The sequence below is a fragment of the Puntigrus tetrazona genome, chromosome 10 (assembly GCF_018831695.1).
Source record: "Puntigrus tetrazona isolate hp1 chromosome 10, ASM1883169v1, whole genome shotgun sequence".
Classification (NCBI taxonomy): domain Eukaryota; kingdom Metazoa; phylum Chordata; class Actinopteri; order Cypriniformes; family Cyprinidae; genus Puntigrus; species Puntigrus tetrazona.
In genome coordinates this window covers 1,000,421-1,018,321 of record NC_056708.1, presented here as the reverse complement: position 1 = coordinate 1,018,321, position 17,901 = coordinate 1,000,421, and the positions used below count along the sequence as shown (strand labels likewise).

General features: G+C 38.4%; 1 protein-coding gene across 2 annotated transcripts; it reads right to left on the bottom strand.

Annotated features, from left to right (window-relative positions):
* Positions 1-7,446: 7,446 nt before the first annotated feature.
* Positions 7,447-17,247, bottom strand: si:ch211-243g18.2 (uncharacterized protein LOC559906 homolog). 2 transcript variants are annotated; one of them, XM_043251182.1, is made up of 9 exons: positions 17,146-17,247; positions 14,374-14,771; positions 13,799-13,881; positions 13,563-13,719; positions 11,954-12,118; positions 10,576-10,701; positions 9,249-9,466; positions 9,137-9,165; positions 7,447-7,932 (listed from the first exon to the last, which is right to left on the bottom strand). In XM_043251182.1, exons 2-9 carry the CDS (start codon positions 14,764-14,766, stop codon positions 7,817-7,819), a joined length of 1,287 nt encoding a protein of 428 aa, XP_043107117.1. In that variant the 5' UTR covers positions 14,767-14,771; positions 17,146-17,247; the 3' UTR covers positions 7,447-7,816. The 2 variants fall into 2 exon arrangements, with proteins under 2 accessions (XP_043107117.1, XP_043107119.1); XM_043251184.1 differs by lacking the exon at positions 9,137-9,165.
* Positions 17,248-17,901: the final 654 nt, after the last annotated feature.

The window sequence follows — 17,901 nt, the reverse complement described above, 5'->3', positions numbered from 1 at the left end:
AATATTAAGAAGACGGGCCTCGCCCATTGGATGACGGCAACGCGACGTCACCGCTACCTAATCAATATTCATGAGCCAAGCGTTCACCTTTACGCTGCAAGACAAGAAGCTGGGGCAGTGTCCCAAAGGTAGAAAAGATGAAAGATACATTATTTAACTCTAAACTCTACCTTTTAGTGCCTTAACAGGTAAATATTAGCAGGCTACTTTAAAAGTAGGCTCCATAATTAGCATATTTACATATATTGAGTGACTCTTTTGTACCTTTTTCTGAGAGTTTTTTTTATAAATTATTAGACAGTAAGCTATTACGTCAAGAATGTAAACTAATCATTAAAAGTTAGCCCACTAAAGCTTGTAAACTGAAATGGTGGCTAGCCATGACAATTTGTGGTTGCTGTATTTTTAAATCAGTATTATGTAAAATTAATTAATTTGTGTAATAACTACTTTAATAGTAGAGTTAATTAGGATTTGTTATAATAAATAAAAATACACACATATATATATATGTATATATATATATATATATATATATATATATATATATATATATATATATATATATATATATACATATATATATATATATATATATATATATATATATATATATATATATATATATACTTTAATTAGGAGTTAATTAGGATTTATTATAATAAATAAACACATACATACATATATATATATATATATATATATATATATATATATATATATATATATATATATTATATATATATATACACACACACACACACACACATATATATATATATATATATATATATATATATATATATATATATATATATATATATATATATATATATATATATATATATATATATTAGTGGATGCAATACTAGTTGCATTTTTATTTTTCCTCACCAAATACCAAATATAGCCTACCACTGATGAATCTTAACACAACCTCCACCTTTCAGAACTACAATCCCCATTCAATCTTTACAATACAATAAATAGCGTTACTCTCCAAAGTTAGCGCGAGCGACCCTCTCAGCACCTCATTAATATTCATCAGCCCAGCCTTCGTCATAGTAGGATCCGTAACTTCAAGGACCCGTCAGGCAGCGAGAGTCAGGCTCGGTATCCCTCCGCCGCGGATGCTCGCATCCCGAATCGAGCCGTACATGAGCTTGTTTAAACTTCAGATGACTCGACTGGATCCGGAAACTGTGCTTCTTTCAGCAGGACAGCGCAGCGGATGTTGTTGTTGATTATTATGCGGGGTACTATTTTCATGTAGGGGGCAAGGATAAAGATGTAAAGGGGCAGAGCCGGAACAAGCCGCTTTTCGAGGCGTAGGCTGCATGTATTTTAAAGAGACAGAGATGCTTCGTTTGAACGAATCATGTGGAGCTGTTCGTTCGTGCACCTTGGAGAAGGAAATCTAATGAGCACTGAATCATTAGTTACAGATTGAAAGCTTAATTATTCTGGATTTTGCAAGAGCATCCTTATGGGAATCTAAAGTATAGCTTCTGCCTTTGACCAAGGTGTTCTCTGCAACTGTATTTCAGACCTTAGAGAGGATCTTAGGAGGGAGCAAACACTTGATGTTCCTCGTGTGTGTGAAGTCAAGCTCACGCTTTCTGTTCCTGCTTCACTGATGAGTTCAGATCTCTTTCATGCAGAACTAGATACAGCAGCAGGTGCGCTTAAATAGACCTGGCATGGCATAAACAATTCATTTAAACACTGCAGGACACTGGAGAGATGTGTGAGGCGATGCAGGCCTATGGTATACGATCGCTTATGTCCAAAATTCTGACTGATGCATTATAGTGTTTTGCATGCGTACGGCCCAGAATGCATGCTTTAGTTCAGGATGTGTTTTGCTGGAAATATATTTCCCTTTGCATTTAAAGTCGCGCAGTTAGCTCTTCAGACACATTCACCCTCATTCACTCACTTTTCATTTGGATTACAGTAAAGCCCGAGTGAGAGAGAGTTTGTTGATGAGGATTTGGCGACACCTTCTGGCCATGAACAGAAACTGCAGTCATTTACGTGCTGTATATATTCTACTTTACTTCATATTTTGCTCTTTCAGATTACAGTGACCGTAGTTTATGTTTTTTTCATGCGTTACCTGAATCTAACGTGCACCTTTAGGTTTTGTGTTGAATTGTTTGCAATAATGATAGGCTGTTTACACAAACAGCTGCAAAAAACAGGCATAAAGAATATTTTTTAACAATTGGGATCTCTTAAAAAGAACCTCTGAGATCCCTTGAAAAGGTTGAAAGGATCCCTGTTAAGTGGAAGCTTGTTTAAAAAAAGAGATTAATTAAAATGTAATTAATGGTTTATTAACATAAAAAAAAGCAAAATGTACAATTCAAATGTATAGGTTAATTTTAATAAATAGCTTTTACAAACCCTAAAACGAAAGTTGTATTGAAACACAAGGGGGCGCTCTTTGCCTAAAGGGACTTTTACAAGATCTTTTTTTTCTTTTTGGACTCTTTCATCTCAAATGATCTTTTAAAGGACCGAACATGCTCATCCTCAGGCTCATCCTCAGGCCGTATAATATGCAGCTGAGTTTGTTTCTTTATCGGAGCATTCAGTAACCAACAGGCGCTGTGCAGTGAATGGGTGCCGTCAGAATGAGAGCCCAAAAACATCACAATAATCCAGTCTTGTGAAGCTTAAAGGTGCATGTCTGTAAGAAAACAAGTCAGTAGTCCATTATATTGCTTTCTAGTGAAAAAAAATCATCTCATCTGAATCAGTTGAGAAATACGCAGAGCAAGCACTTTTTATGAGAGCAGAACAAACATATATTTTTAAAGTGAGAAGACAGCGGGGATAGACTTTGGATTATGGACTGGTATTTTAGATATTTTAAATCCATCTTGATGGATCAGTTTCTTACAAACATGCAGTTTTTCACTTTGAAGGATGTTCATTAATGGACTGGAGTGCTGTGACGTTTTATTATCAGTAGTTTAGACTCTCGTTCCGACGGCACCCATTCACTGCAGTGCATCCACCGCATTATAAAGTACTGACTTTATAAAGAGAGGTAAATATACAGGACCGAGGAAACTTTAATGTCACTCTGATCAGACCGAGCACGAGGTGAAAGAAGTGTGTTTTTTACAGTACTTTGTTTTGTAAACGAGGCACAGTAACGCTGAGCTCACAAAGACACGTGTGTTGAGAGATAAAGCGGTACTAAATTTGACTGCATGCATCATAAATAATCTCATAATGACTGGAAATGACCGTTTTATTTAGCTCGTGTTGTCAAAACACACACACACACACACACACACACACACACACACACACACACACACACAATAGTGAGAGTGCATTGATGCTGTTTCCTATGCAATGACTGAGAAGCCTCGAAGGACCCTACGCTTTAAAACAGGCTGTTATTTCTACGTGACTTATTTCTGGTCGTGGCTGAACGTTTAGACGACTCGTTAATTAATTGCGTTTTCTATTTCCAAAGCTTTGCGCTGTGCGTTTTAGCGGCGTCTAGTGGCGAGGTTGTGAATTACAGCCAACGGCTCTTTCAGCGGCTGCGGTGTCCGATACAGGATTAAGATATATCTTTACAAAGTAAATTAAGAAATATATTCACGTAATTATTCGATACGTTTTTGCAAATATGCCTATTATTGTTGTGTCAGTGTTGTGTAGTGACGAAACGCGCTCTGTTTGTCCTTAACCGGCTACTGTACAAACAAGATGGCGGCTTTTCCGAAAGGGGACCCGCGGTGTGTGTGTGTGTGTGTTGTGTGTGTGTGTGTGTGTGTGTGTATAAGTAGCTCATGCTAAGCTAATGAAGCGTAACTGTTCATTGTGTGTACACTTCTACACTTCATCAATAAATCCTCTTAAATTTTACACATTGCACCCCTAAAACTCTGTCTTTGTAGACCCTTCACTAACACTAAATAATGGTTTATCCTGTACATCTGTCTAGACTGTGCTTATGTAAAACTGTTATCATGGCCTAAGCCTGCACTAATCTTAGCGGTGGCGCTAACAGCTCCAACGGTTTTTAAAGGCTTAAAAACTCTTTAGCAACAATAATTTGCAGATTTTTCATATTATAGCCCTTATTCTGCGTGTTTATTGTCTCATTTCAGAGCAGCCAGAGAGCTGTATGTCACTGGTGCGTGGTCGTGCTCGTGATTTTATTTTTCTTGCGTGTTAATTGTGCTTGCTTCATTGATTGGTGTGCGTCATTTAGCTGTGATCGCTCATATGCAGTTTTTAATCAGCTAGCTAAATGTCTCTCTCGCTCTTGCGTATCATATTAAAAAAGAGTCAGGTCACATTTTGGCAGAAGTTCATACAAGCACGACATCTTCTGGAGAATAATCAGTGGTGTTCAGCATCCTTAATACTTCTGGTCAGGTCAGACTTCGCTGGGAATCAGTCGACGGCTAGTGTTTTAGTATGAAGGCAACCTTGGATAAACGTAGCCTTGGTGAGCAAAAAAAGACTTCTTTTTGCAACAGCAAATAAAATTAATGAAATAAATCAAAACATTACCCAAAAATGTGTAGTATCACTGATTTAATACGCCAAAATAAACCGTGAATTGTAATGACAATGACAGAAAAGTTGAAATAATAGTCTTCTTAATAATCACCAAGACGAGTTCTGTGACCGAAAGCATGCACTCAGTCCTGTAATGTGTGTGACACTGATGTGCTTGGCCTGTAATTGCTGCTTGCTGCTGTATTATTAGACCTACACACCTATTCGCTGCGTTCTCCTCTTAACATTTCCCCAAACGTTCTCACCGAAACGTGTGCAGTCCAGTTGTGCACTAAATGAGTGAACTGCGTCTCAGAGACTTCAGTCCAAGCTGGACGGCTTTGAGAGACTACACAAAAAAGCCAGAGTCAGCATCCTCTCTGCAATAATCCCAGCATTAGAGAGCTGACAGGCTGTGTGAAGATACAGCAGACGGATGGAGGAGTCTGGCAGGTGTCTAAGTCGTGCATGTCATGGAAGTGCATTCACTTTATTCCTGCAGTACACAAATCCCCTGCTGAAGTCCTGTTTCCACGAAAGAATGCACTGATTGCACTGATCACTTTGACCCTGATTAATATCCACAGAGACTCCTTTCACTGTGAGCTACAACAGATGACGTGTTAGGAGTCAGGACAGGGGTTAGTCCATGCATGATCTCAGCCATACTTTACCACAGCTGTGCTGCTGTCTGAGGATCCCAGGGCTATTTATTGAACTGGGAAGTGTGAAGCAGATCAGTCGTAAAGTTAATCATCTGAAGCAAGTAGCCAGCAAGCCTGAATCATTCAAAATACAGTTTTACATTGAAAAAATCCGATTGGTGTTTGTTCATGCAAAGCTTGCTCTGGTTGGTTGCTGAGGGTTTGCTCACTGGTGGCATTTTATTATTTAAAAAAAAATATTTTATTAAACAAAAAACTGGAAACGTTTGACCAGTGTGTTTCTGTAGGCATCGTAAAATAGTAAATAATTAAATATTCGGAATGTAACAAAAAATAAAATAAAATAAACTGTATAGGTTAAAGAGGTTAAATAGTATTTTTTAATTTATTTGTGATATATTTTTTGGGCAGCAACGTTTTTTTTAAGGAGGTTTCTGCTCACCGAGCCTGCATTTATTTGAGCCGAAATAGCAATAATAATAAAAATACGTGTTTTTTTTTTTTAACAAAATCTTCATCTTAGAATGATTTCTGAAGGATCACGTGTCACTGAAGGTGATGCTACAAATTCAGCTTTGAAATCACATGAATAAATTCAATTCTAAAATATATTCAAATAGAAAACGGTTATTTTAGATAGTAAAAATATATGCTGTTTATATTTAGGATGCTGTTTAAGTTTGGTGAGCAGGAGGGACTTTTTTATTTTGGACTGGTAGCGTATATACACACATACTGAATAAAAATGAAGTAAAATGTTAAAACTGATCATTCCTCTATAGCTAACTCTGTGGCACGCACTTCCTAGTGTTCTCCTCCGACAGACAGAGCGGTGCAGGGATGAGTTCAGATCTCTGCCAGACCGCTTCAATCCTCACCCGTCTATCCAGAGCTTCACAGATCAAATCATCTGAATGAGTCTGTTTAGGAGAATCAAGCCGGCGTCGCTAATCACATCCCATTAACCATAATCCTCAAACAGCGGCGAGTGAAAGAATAAAGAGGCTTTTATTTCCTGTATATCTCAGAGATGATTACATACAGCACAACAGTAAATGTCAAGTGCGGTCTTACAGTAACCTTTAATAAATGGAAAGCTTTGCTGTCCTGATGTGAACCAGCAGCTTGATTTACATGCTGTACATTCAAATCATGTCATTCAAAAGTGAATTTGGTTTGCAAAGTGAAATTACTAGAAACACGCAGGTGTTGTTACAGTACATTAAAGTGCTTCCGGTACTTTGTTTTGTATTTAATGTGTTACGTGTCTTCTTCTCCGTGAGGCTGCTGCAGTTGTTGTGCAGAAGACAGACATGATTAAACGTCACATGATTATTAAAGCTGCTCTGATACGAGTGCTTTTACTCATAGGCTGTTCAGGATTATTACGTTTAATTTGCATTATGTTATCTCTGCGCTGCAATTCGTTAACAAAAATAAAATGGAAACGATCCTTAACAAACAAATAATAACAACAACAACAACAACAACAACAACAAAAAGCTATTAGGCTGATTGTTGATGTACCCTATAAATTAAATTACACTCCGTCTAATAGACTTCAGTTAGACTTGGAAGGATCTGATGAGAAATGTAGAATGTAGAATTTAATTCAATTTAATGATTTATTTCTAAATGCTTCATTTGCAAAGCATACCGTTTAATTAACGTAATTAATTAAAAAGTAATTCATTCTGATTTGGCTTTTACCAAACTCTACTGTTCCAAATTGTATTCATTTCTATGAAAAGCAATGAGCTTTTATTAATTTATTTGTTCTGTTTGTTTTTTATGCATATGTTATTTACTTCGTAATTACTTCGTAATTTCAGAAATTAAACATTTTATTTTTATTACATAACTTTTATTTATTTATTTATATTTTTACTGATTTATTTTATTCATTCATACATTGAGCAGGGGAAAGAACCTTGACAGAAGTGATTTAAAGCAAATAAGGAGCGATAATTAAAATGATAAAAATTAAACCAATAATGAGCTGTATATATATATAAGCTGCGAAAAACATAATGAACAATTCACCTTAAGATCATTTCTTTTTAAGACTAAGAACACGGAAACTAATATTAGGTGTAGAGCTTCTGCTAAGAAATGTTGAAAAATTGATGCATTGATATTTATATATTAAAATCTTTGCATTTAATCTTGTGGTGTGCATAAAAATAAAAAATACGGCGTACAAAATTGATGATTCAAAGTCACAAATGGCCACAAAAAACACCAATTGCATGTAATATTTTTATTACAGAGTAAGAGTGAAAGAAACAACAGCAAAACATTTAAGCAATTAAATTCTTCCTCACACTACACTATTTAGAAATAAATATTGCATGCGGAAAGAATAAAGAGTTTTGGTCTGATAAGTCCCTAAAAAGCAATAACAGGAGCGCTTGATTCGTCTTCAGTTTCTGCTCTAAATCTGATGGCTAGTAATTTCAGCTCTTCTGTTGCTTGAGAAAGGAAAGACGATCTCTTTGAAAGACTGGGAATGAAACAAAAATCAGGGGCCCTGTGGGGGCCCAAGGTAATGTGGCTCCTAAATGGACAATAGGAGCTTTTATACAGAGAATCACACAGACGGTCTTGTTCTTGTTTTACTTCTTTGTCTCCTCGATCTGTTCGACTTCGCTGGATTCGTCCACCACTTTGCCATTGATCATGGTCTGCGTTACCACCTTCACTATCTTACGGGTCCGAACGTCAGGCTCCTCTGCGGAGAGAAGGACAGAGACGTCAGATTCCTGCCGTGTTTAATGTGAGAGGACAAACACATTCCCAGCCCAGACAGATGATATACTACTGTCGTACCGTGAAGCTGTAAAAATGACCAGAACAGTAAAAACCTCTTGAACGGTAAATTCTGTTTGTGATGTGCTTTGGTTCATCGTGGGACTTTCTCATCACCACCTGCTTTTGGAGGTTTTCAGTGTATTTCAGTACTTTAATAGAACATTATATCAGTTAATGAAATTACGGTATTTAACTGTAATCTTAAGCGACAACCGTGATCTGAAACATTGTTACCGTATATTTTTTAACTGTAGAATTTCAGCAACCACAGCTGCCAGTTTTTCACTGTACATAAAAAAAATTCTGTTTTTCTACAGATCAGTGACATTTATGTTTCTCATACAGTATAACTGTGTAAAAAAGTACTTAAAAGATGATGCCAACTATTAGTTGTTAAATGCATTTTGACTTTATTCATGTTTTGCTTTAGTAGCAAATACACACTTTAAAATTTTAGAGTAAGATTGTTTTCTTAAAAAATAAGCTACTTATTATTTATAAAGAATGCATTAAATTGATTACAAAAATTACCGTAGAGTATTTCTATTTAAAATGAATAAATGTTTTACTTTATATTCAATAGTGAATCCTCAAAAAACATGTAATATGAAGCGGCGCAACTGCTTAATAATAAATGTTTGTTGAGCATCACATCAGCTTATTCAGATCATTTCTGAAGGATCATGTGACACCGAAGATCAATGATGCTGAAATTCAGCGGTGCATCACAGGAATAAATTACATTTAAAAATATATTAAATTGCAAAAATGCAAAACTGTTCATTGCATTTGCATAAATATTACTGTTTTTATTGATTTTTTATCAAATAAATGCAACCTTGATGAACATAAACGACTTCTTTCAAAACCTAAAAAAACACAAAATGCCTTTACTATTATAGAAATGTCTCCATTTAATTTTTCTTTGTAAAACCTTTCATAGTTAAACCGTGAAGTTGTCAAACTTGTTGCACTATTTATCAATCGTGCATGAAAGGAGGAACGTTTGTGAAAAAAAATGTAAAATGCAATGTTTGTTGACTATAACTTGTAAGAGTTTGTGCATATTTGTTCTAGTGTTTGCCGAGTGCCGCACGTGGCATGTTTTGTATGAATAAACTCACTCTTAGGCGGTGGAGGAGTCTCTTTGACCCTGCCAAATAAAAAAAAGAAGCTGATGTAAGTATGAGAGCCGTCGCAAAAAGCACATGGGAAGGACGCTGCAGGGACACTCACGTCTCCTCTCCCTCCAGCAGCCTCCTGTAGGTGGCGATCTCCATCTCCAGATTCTGCTTGATGCGCAGGAGCTGCTCGTAGTCCGTCTTGTTGCGCTGCATGTCCAGACGCAGCTGAGACAGGTTGTCCTCCAGCTGAGCCAGGGTGGCCTGCAGCCGCTCCATCTCCAGGGTGTACTTCTGCCCCGTCTCTCCCAGGTTACCCTCCAGAGCCGCCACCTGTTCGAAAATTAACGACACGAGGGTGAATAATTAATGACAGAATTATAATTTGGGGGTGAACTAACCCTTTAATGGTGCAGAAGATACAAGATGCTCAATAAATTAACAATGTTTCCTGTCCTACCTAAAAAAATGTGTTTAAAAATGTAAAACTTCCAAAGAATCACTTTGGTCACACAGATACTATTTATTTATTATAATTAGTTTTTGCATGGATTCAAAACGAATTGTGCCAAAATGCATGTTCATGTGGGTCTGTCTGTGTGTCTTTAGTGAATAATTAGCATGTAAATGGAGCTATTCCATCAGTTAAAAAAAAATTGATCGTATTTATTTTACATGTAATCGTATTTAAACTGCCAACCACCAGTTAGAGATAAGGCGAGCTGTCAGGACAATGAGGCCTTTTGACTACTGCTCAGGTGCTGAAGAGGTGCAAAACCTTTATACAAACACTCACAGACCACTATTTCTACAAAAAGAATGAATAAACAGTATGACCGTATGGGAAAGAGAAGCATGAACGTTCCCGGTCCTTTTGTGCTCCTCTGTGCCAAGTTTGCAAGACTGAAACAGCTTGAAATTAAATATTTAAGGGATTAGAAGGTGCCTTAAAATAACTGCACCAGCAGAGAAACTACCACAAAACAACCCTTATGTGAACTGTGTCTTATTTACACAAGCATGACCTGTTTATAGTAAGTACATCTGAGATGCTGGGAGTGATCTCGGACTGGCATGAGACTCAAAGGTCATGAAAACAAGCAAACCTGTTTCTAAGTGAGTGTTCTGATGGAAAAGTTCCTCTTTGGAGATCCGTTACATGTGTATTACTTTTAGCAGGCTTTCCACTGACCCCTTTTTTACTCCATAATCCAACAACAAACTGCGTCTGTGCTTCGTGCCGCTCACATTTGACTCGTGAAAGTAAGTAAAGGCATGCGACAGAGCATTTATGGCCTGGGTCATTCAAATAACCTCGACATAAAGGACAGGGTTTTACTTTCCAGCGCTAAGCGGTAACTGTATCTGCATTGGCCACGGCTCTAGAGTTCACTCAGGGAACAGAAATGGTCCTTAAAAGGTTCCTCCTGCCTGGTTCTGACCTGTTTGTGGAGGCTCTCCAGTTCCACTTCCAGGGTCTGCAGAAAGCGCTGCCTCTCGGTCAGTTCGCTCTGAGCTCCTCTCAGGGCTTCATTACTCTCACGCACCTGCGTCTGCACGGTCTCCAGCTACACACACACACACACACACACACACACACACACACACAGTGGATGGGTTACAAAAATGCATGGACAAAGACATGGATGCAAAGACAACAATGCAAAAAGTAATATATCCTGCTAAAGGCCTGATGAATTGCAACACAAGTCTTATGTGATGATGTATCAGCCATAATAATGTGGAGCATTAATAATTACAAAAATATACCATGTATATGCCTTGGATTTATGTGCAAAAAACACCAGGGTATGGTTTTCATGTTCAGAACACAAGCTAATACCACGATATTTTCACAACATACCATCATTTATAGGAGCTTTCAGACTGGGGTTGATTGTGGTTTCGTATCATAAAAAACATGGTAATATATTTCGGATTACAAAAAAAACTAAGGTGTGGTTTCCATGTGCATGCTATGTCCAAAAAAGATACCTTAGGGCAGGGGTGTCCAAACTTGGTCCTGGAGGGCCGGTGTCCTGCAGAGTTTAGATTCAACCCTGCTAAAACACATATACTATGCATGTCTGAAGTACTTGATTAGCTGGACCAGGTGTGTTTAATTAGGGTTGCATCTAAACTCTGCAGGACACGAGTTTGGACCCCCCTACCTTAGAGTAACATGCCATGGTTTATCTTACCATGGTGTTGATTTCATGTCTTTTTCCAAAAGATGTTTGAACATGATAGTAAATTGGATCCATATATAAAAACACATGTCATGTCATTTTGAAGTATCTTGCAATACCATGATAAAGGTTATTGATTGTATTTGATTGCATATTACCAACAAAATTATTTTTGAAGTACCTCATGTAACACCTTGTCCACAAAGTAGCTTAGAGTAACATACGGTTTAGGGTTTAACCATAGTTTAACTTACATAAATAGCCTGGCATCATAGTGGTATCATTCATAAATCATGATAATATTGTGGTCTAATATTGTGAAGTATGTAAATACCCTGGTTTCACTTAACCAAAATATCAGCGTAGCTCCATGACGTGGTATTTATATGTTTAAAAACATGATAATAAAGTAGAGCCATATATAATACCTCACTTGTGTTCCAAAACCATTGATGTCCAACAACATATCTGAGTAAATACTATGCTTTAGTGTTTTAAATGATCTTATCATTTAACAGGGTGATGTTAAAGGTAACAAACACTAAGTTGTTTTTTCAGTGCAATGTGATCTGGGTCTTGGAGGATCTTAATGGGAGCTTGCTAGCATCCCTGATCCTCTGGGAACACCAACCTTTTTGCGGTACCAGCTCTCGGCTTCCTCCTTGTTCTTATGGACAATGCCTTCGTACTGAGACCTGAGGTCAGAGAGAACGGAGCCCAGCTCCGGCCCGCGGGCCGCGTCCACCTCCACGCTCACATCCTCTTGAGCGATCCGGGCCCTCAGGCAGTCCATTTCCTGCAGGAAAAGAAATGAGCGAAGGATGTTGTTCGAACAAACACATTTTTGCTTGGCGACTTTCTGTGGAACCCACAAAAACTGTTAGCCTTTGCCTAATGAGATATTGAACATGTTTGGACAGGTTCAGCGTGTGTGTGCTCGGTGTTTGAACATCGGGGAGTGGTTTCGTGAGGTGATTTGAGACAGCCGAGCGAACGCTGGGAATTTGATACCACGTGGTGGCACAAGGTCGGTGGAAGTTGCTTCATTATTAAGTTCTGTTCGATGAATATTTGATAGTGTTGATCTCATGTTGCTCACAGGGGGAGTATGCATGCTCCTCGTACAAAAACAGACAAACACGCCAGATATATTTTGAATATTCGACAACCATGACACCACACCCTTCTTTACAAATAGACCCGTGCGTGAGAATAGTTCTGCACTTACTGAGTATTTTTTCCGTAGTTGTTTGCTGTTCATCGATGCAGCAGTGACAAATAAGGTTAAAAAAATACGACATTCTCGGTACTACCCTCATCGGCCATTATCTTTTGTCCTTTCAAAGCAGCAGTTGAAAGAAAATCATGCTCAGCGAGGTAGATTAAGTCATTAAACACGCTAAATACCTTATTGTGATTCAGTTGCGCAGATGTTTAACAGTAACTCAATCACCCTCTCATGGACTTGTTGGTTTCGAATTAAAACAAGGATTAGAGTACTTGTACACCTTCTTTGCTTAGTTGCTTGGTAAAGCAGGTTTCTGGCCTAAAAATGACAATCGGCACTTGACTCAGCGCCAGGAGGTTAGCTGTGAGGCACATCTTAGGTTTCATGAGACAAAAGGACCGCATGGATAGAGTTACAAACGACTTCAAGCATGGATAGTAGATCACCCCTAGAGACTCTTCAAGGGTTTGACAAGCCTGTCACAGAGATTAAAATAAAAGAGGGGGAGGAATTTTTGGGTTCCTCAAAGAACCTTCTAAGAAGAGCCTTATAGAAGAGCCTTCTGTGAGACGGAAGGATTCCATAGTTCACCCAAAAATGAAAATTCTGTCATCATTTCTTTGTTCTACCAAACACAAAGGAAGATATTTTGTAACCAAACTGTTGTGGGTCACCATAGTATTTTTTCTCCCTACTAAACATTCCCAAAACAGCCTGGTTACAAACTTTCTTCAAAATATCTTCCCTTGTGTTCTGCAGAACAAAGAAACAATGACATTTTGGGCAAACTATTCCTTTAAAAGGTTCTACAGTGGAATTATAATGGATTATAGAGATTATACCATCAATTCCAGGGATTACATCAGATGAGAATAAAAAAACATTGCACTGGCACCTATTCTTAATTTATAATTACACGGTGCTTTTTAACCAGTTTGTAGCCTGAGAGAATGCAGAAATGAAGAGCAGCGGGTGCAGCGTTCATCATCTCGTTTGCAGGTGGAGATCTTACCTCCTCGTGATTCTTCCTCAGGAAGTAAAGTTCCTCCTTCAGGCTGTCCAGATCTCCCCGGAGCGTGGCGATGATCTGGTCGTGATCTGACTTGGCTTTCTTCAGGGCCACACAGTCCCGCTCCACCGACTGACACATGGCGCTCTCCGTCTCCCACCTGCAAGCACACATCGAGTCAATGCCTCGTGAAGATCCTCGGCGGATGTTCTGAGGGCTGCAGACACTCATGCACTCACTTGATTCTGAAATCATCTGCGGCCAGCTTGGCGTTATCGATCTCGAGCATGATCCGAGCGTTCTCCAGGGTCTTCTTCCTTACCTGTAAGGCAGCAAACGTGAAGATGAAGGTGCATGTAATGCCTTCATCTCAAGCAAACATCAATTAAATGATCGAAGTGGGTGATGGCAGAGTCAGGATGTCCGTTCTTTCTCCTGGAAGACCACCTTCATACAGAGTAAGTTAAACACACCTGAACCAGCTAATTAAAGACTTGGATCACTCTAAAATTCGAAACTCTTTAGGATTGGATGCTCTGGACTGGTACTTATTATGGAGCAACCTGGGATTATGTTGCTTTTCTGTAAGGAGACAAATTGTGTTTGAACATAGCTCCAAGACCCTTTTACAAAGCTGTTTATTCAGATTTAGGTGCTTTCCTTCTTTGTTAAAAGGTAACTGTTTAGTCTTGGAGTAGGTAATTATTGAACCAGTGTGTCTGATGTGGCTAACTATCAGACTTCCAGAGCATGTTTATGAGCCAATCTTTGTTTTCATTAAGTTCAGTGGACCATAAGGGCACTGTCCACCTACTTCCTGTTCCAGAGCATGGGCTTGGGCCATCATTGAATCAATATCATGCCCTTTCGGCACACGCTCCAGCATCAGTTGTTTGATCCTCAGCTCCAGGTCGGCGTTGGACTTCTCCAGAGAGCGGACCTTGTCTAGGTAGTTGGCGAGTCGGCTGTTGAGGCTTTGCATGGCCTCTTTCTCGTTGGTGCTGTTGCCGTGAAGGCCGTTGAGAGACATGTTGCTCAGGCCGTTCAGGTCTGACATGCTCATGGAGGCAGAGCGGGACAGGGGCTTGGCGGCAGCGAAAGACACGGCAGCTTTGGACCGGGCCCGTCCGCTGTCCCTCAGAGACAAGCTGGAGAAAGAGGGCTGTCGGCCCAGAGAGAAACTCCGTACTGATAGACTGGACGACATGACCTCTGCGCACAGAAGGAGATGCATTTCAACATATTTGATGAATAACGATAACTTATCACACAATATCATCGGGTTATAGCCTACGTGTACGAAACAGATAGTGCAAGAGTGTTACAGGTATGCACAAAAAAAGTGATTTTAACAGAAAAAACTGTGAAAATGCTACAGTAAAAACCTGTTAAATGCTTAGCGGTAAACTCTTGTAAAATCTACAGAAAAAGCTTAAATTGACGTTCCTAGAATTCCCTGCACTGCATTTAAATTTTTAGTTTTTTTCTTTAAAATGACCATGTTTCTTCTTAGTTTTTCTCATCAGTTATGTTTATTAGGGTGGTATGTTACATCTAACGCTGTTAATTTAATGTTTATTGCGTATGTTAGTATACCGGTGATCAGTGTTTGTGTGAAAGACGCTGAGCACCTTCTCTATGTGTTCGTATTTAAAAGCTGTTTGTGATGGGCTTTGGTTCATCGAGTGACTTTCTCATCACCACCTGCTTTTGGTGGTTATCTGTGTATTTCAAAGGTGCAACAGTTTTCAGTACTTTAATAGATTGGTATTGGTTTAATAGATTGGTAATTGCTTTTAGAATAATAAGTATAAAACATAAAAATACCAGTAACACCAATGTGCAAAGAAAATCATAAGTGAGCTCAAAAGCAGGCATAAGCAGCATGGGTACATTTATAGCAATAGCCCACATTGTATGGAACAAAATTATGCATTTTTCTTTTATGCCAAAAATCATTAGGATATTAAGTAAAGCTAATTTTCGGTGAAGATATGTTGTGCATATCCTACTGCAAATATATCAAATATTTCATTTTTGATTATTAATATGCATCGCTGGACAACATTAACTCAATACTTCTCAATATTTTGCACCCTCATATTCCAGATTTTGTCTATCCCTCATCTACGCAAAGCGTAGTTCTGAGCGATTTTGTGGTGCAGGGTCACACGCTCGGCGTAGAAGAACATCACACACCTCCACCTAACCTCAAGATATCCAGCTTAAAATATTCTCTGTACAAATGGGCTTTTTAAAAGAAGCCTTTCAAGCCAAGAATGTTCCATTGCTCCGCCGTGCTGGATTTTACAGCTAGAAGTAAACGTCCAAACTCCGTAATAAATGACTTCTCAACTCTGGCCTGCTTAAGAGAGTTGGTTCACACCTTCCTAATCCATTTGTCTCCTGCCACGACGTGATGAGCGCCTGACAGCCTGCTCCTGTTAAAGAGCTCTGTGCTCAGACCGAGGTGAACATCAGGGCTGAACCTCACATAGAAATGTCAGATACATGTCAGCAAAAAAAATCAAGCCTATTTTTAGGATTGTTAATACTGCCATTGTTTTATCTCAAGATGCACACTAGTAACAAAAGCTAAACCACATAATGTAGCTTGAAACAGATTTGCAAAAATTGCATTGCATGTGATTTATTATTATTGTTGTTATTATATTGCTAAATATGATCAGATTAGGTCTGGACTGAAAGTGTGAGCAAGGCGTCTGTGAGCATATATTCAAAATGTAAGAAAAATGTAAGATGTTTTGCATTATGACTTTATTTTCGTGATAATTTAAGACTCTAAGTGTTTACGTACACACATATGAACATATATAAATAGATATACACTACCGCTCAAAGGTACCTACGGCACTTTCTTAATGACTCTTTGATCAGTAAAATATAAAAAAACAGCATTTGTGTAAAATATGAAGGTTTTATGGCAATATGCGCTTCAATTCAAAAGTGTGAAGTAAATACTTACTTGTTATTCATTAAAGAATCATGAGAAAAAAAACTGGTGAATGTATTTTTTCCAACATTGATAATTCTAATAATAAATCAGCATATTAGAATGATTCGTGGAGGATCACGTGACTGATGACAAAAAGGAATTTATATTTTAAAGAATAAATATTTGCAGCATTATGGTTTTGTTCTGTATTTTTTAATCAAATAAATGCGCATGCACTCAGCAAACGAGTCTTAGCTAGAAATGGACGGATGTTTTAAATAACAAATGACTTCGGCAGAAAAGCTTGTGCGCTCCTTCATCATTTCGTGTTTTCTGCTCAACAAACAATGCACAAAACGTGAATGATAAAGATCAGATGGACGCTTGCCACATCAAACAATTAACCTTCTTCTGATGCGAAGCCTGCTGTCTTGGAGACTAACTGTACCTATTGTGTTGTCTATTACAGTCTGAACAATCCACTTTAAAAATCCAGCATCTTTAAAAACCGGTTTCGGGTCATTACAGAATATGAAAAGTAAATACATTATGATCCCTGCACTTGATATAACTGACTATACATGTTCCAGGTTATAATAGAGGTTCGTATGTTTGAGAGAAGCGTCATACCTGTGCTCTCGGTCGTGGAGGACGGCGTTAGTGCTGTGTGAAGCTGCGGTCAGTACCTAACGGTGCTCTAATATAGAGGTCAGGGGCCGGGGGGCGGGGCTTAGAGCGCACCTGACTGCTGTAACTCAAGACACCGGAGATCACGGCATGAAATATTCAACAGGTTTCTGCTGCAACGTGAACAAAGAGGATGAAAAAACAAAGGCTGCTCTGTGCGCCCGCAGGACGAGCTCTATGAGCCAGAACAGTGTTTACTATGCTCTCCTTCTCTTACACTTCTCTCTCTGCTAGATCTGAAGGATAGCTTATCTTCTCGGTATTTCAGTCGCAAACCGTGCTCTGCTGAACAAAAATGACGGTGACCCGGCCTCATTTAAAGTGCCGTGTTCACACAGAGACAGAAAGCGTTTGTCGGCCTTAAAGGGACAGTTCACCTTCTTACTTTAATTCTGCAGTTATTTGTCGCTCCAGACCTGCTTGAGTTTCTTTCTTCCGTGGAACACAAATAAAAGGTATTTTGAAGAAAGATAGTGACTGTGAGCCGGGGATTTAAAGATTAAAAATAATAATAAAGCACTATAAGTGTCATAAAAGCGGCCCGTGTCTTTTGCACTATATTACATGTTATTTTTATTTATTATTTTTTTAAGGAACAGACCAAATATTAAGCTCTCAAAACTGAAAATCTTTTTATAGATAATTCCATTTTAATTTTAGTAAAATTTGGAGTCATCTTGTTGTGTGCTTTTGTAATTT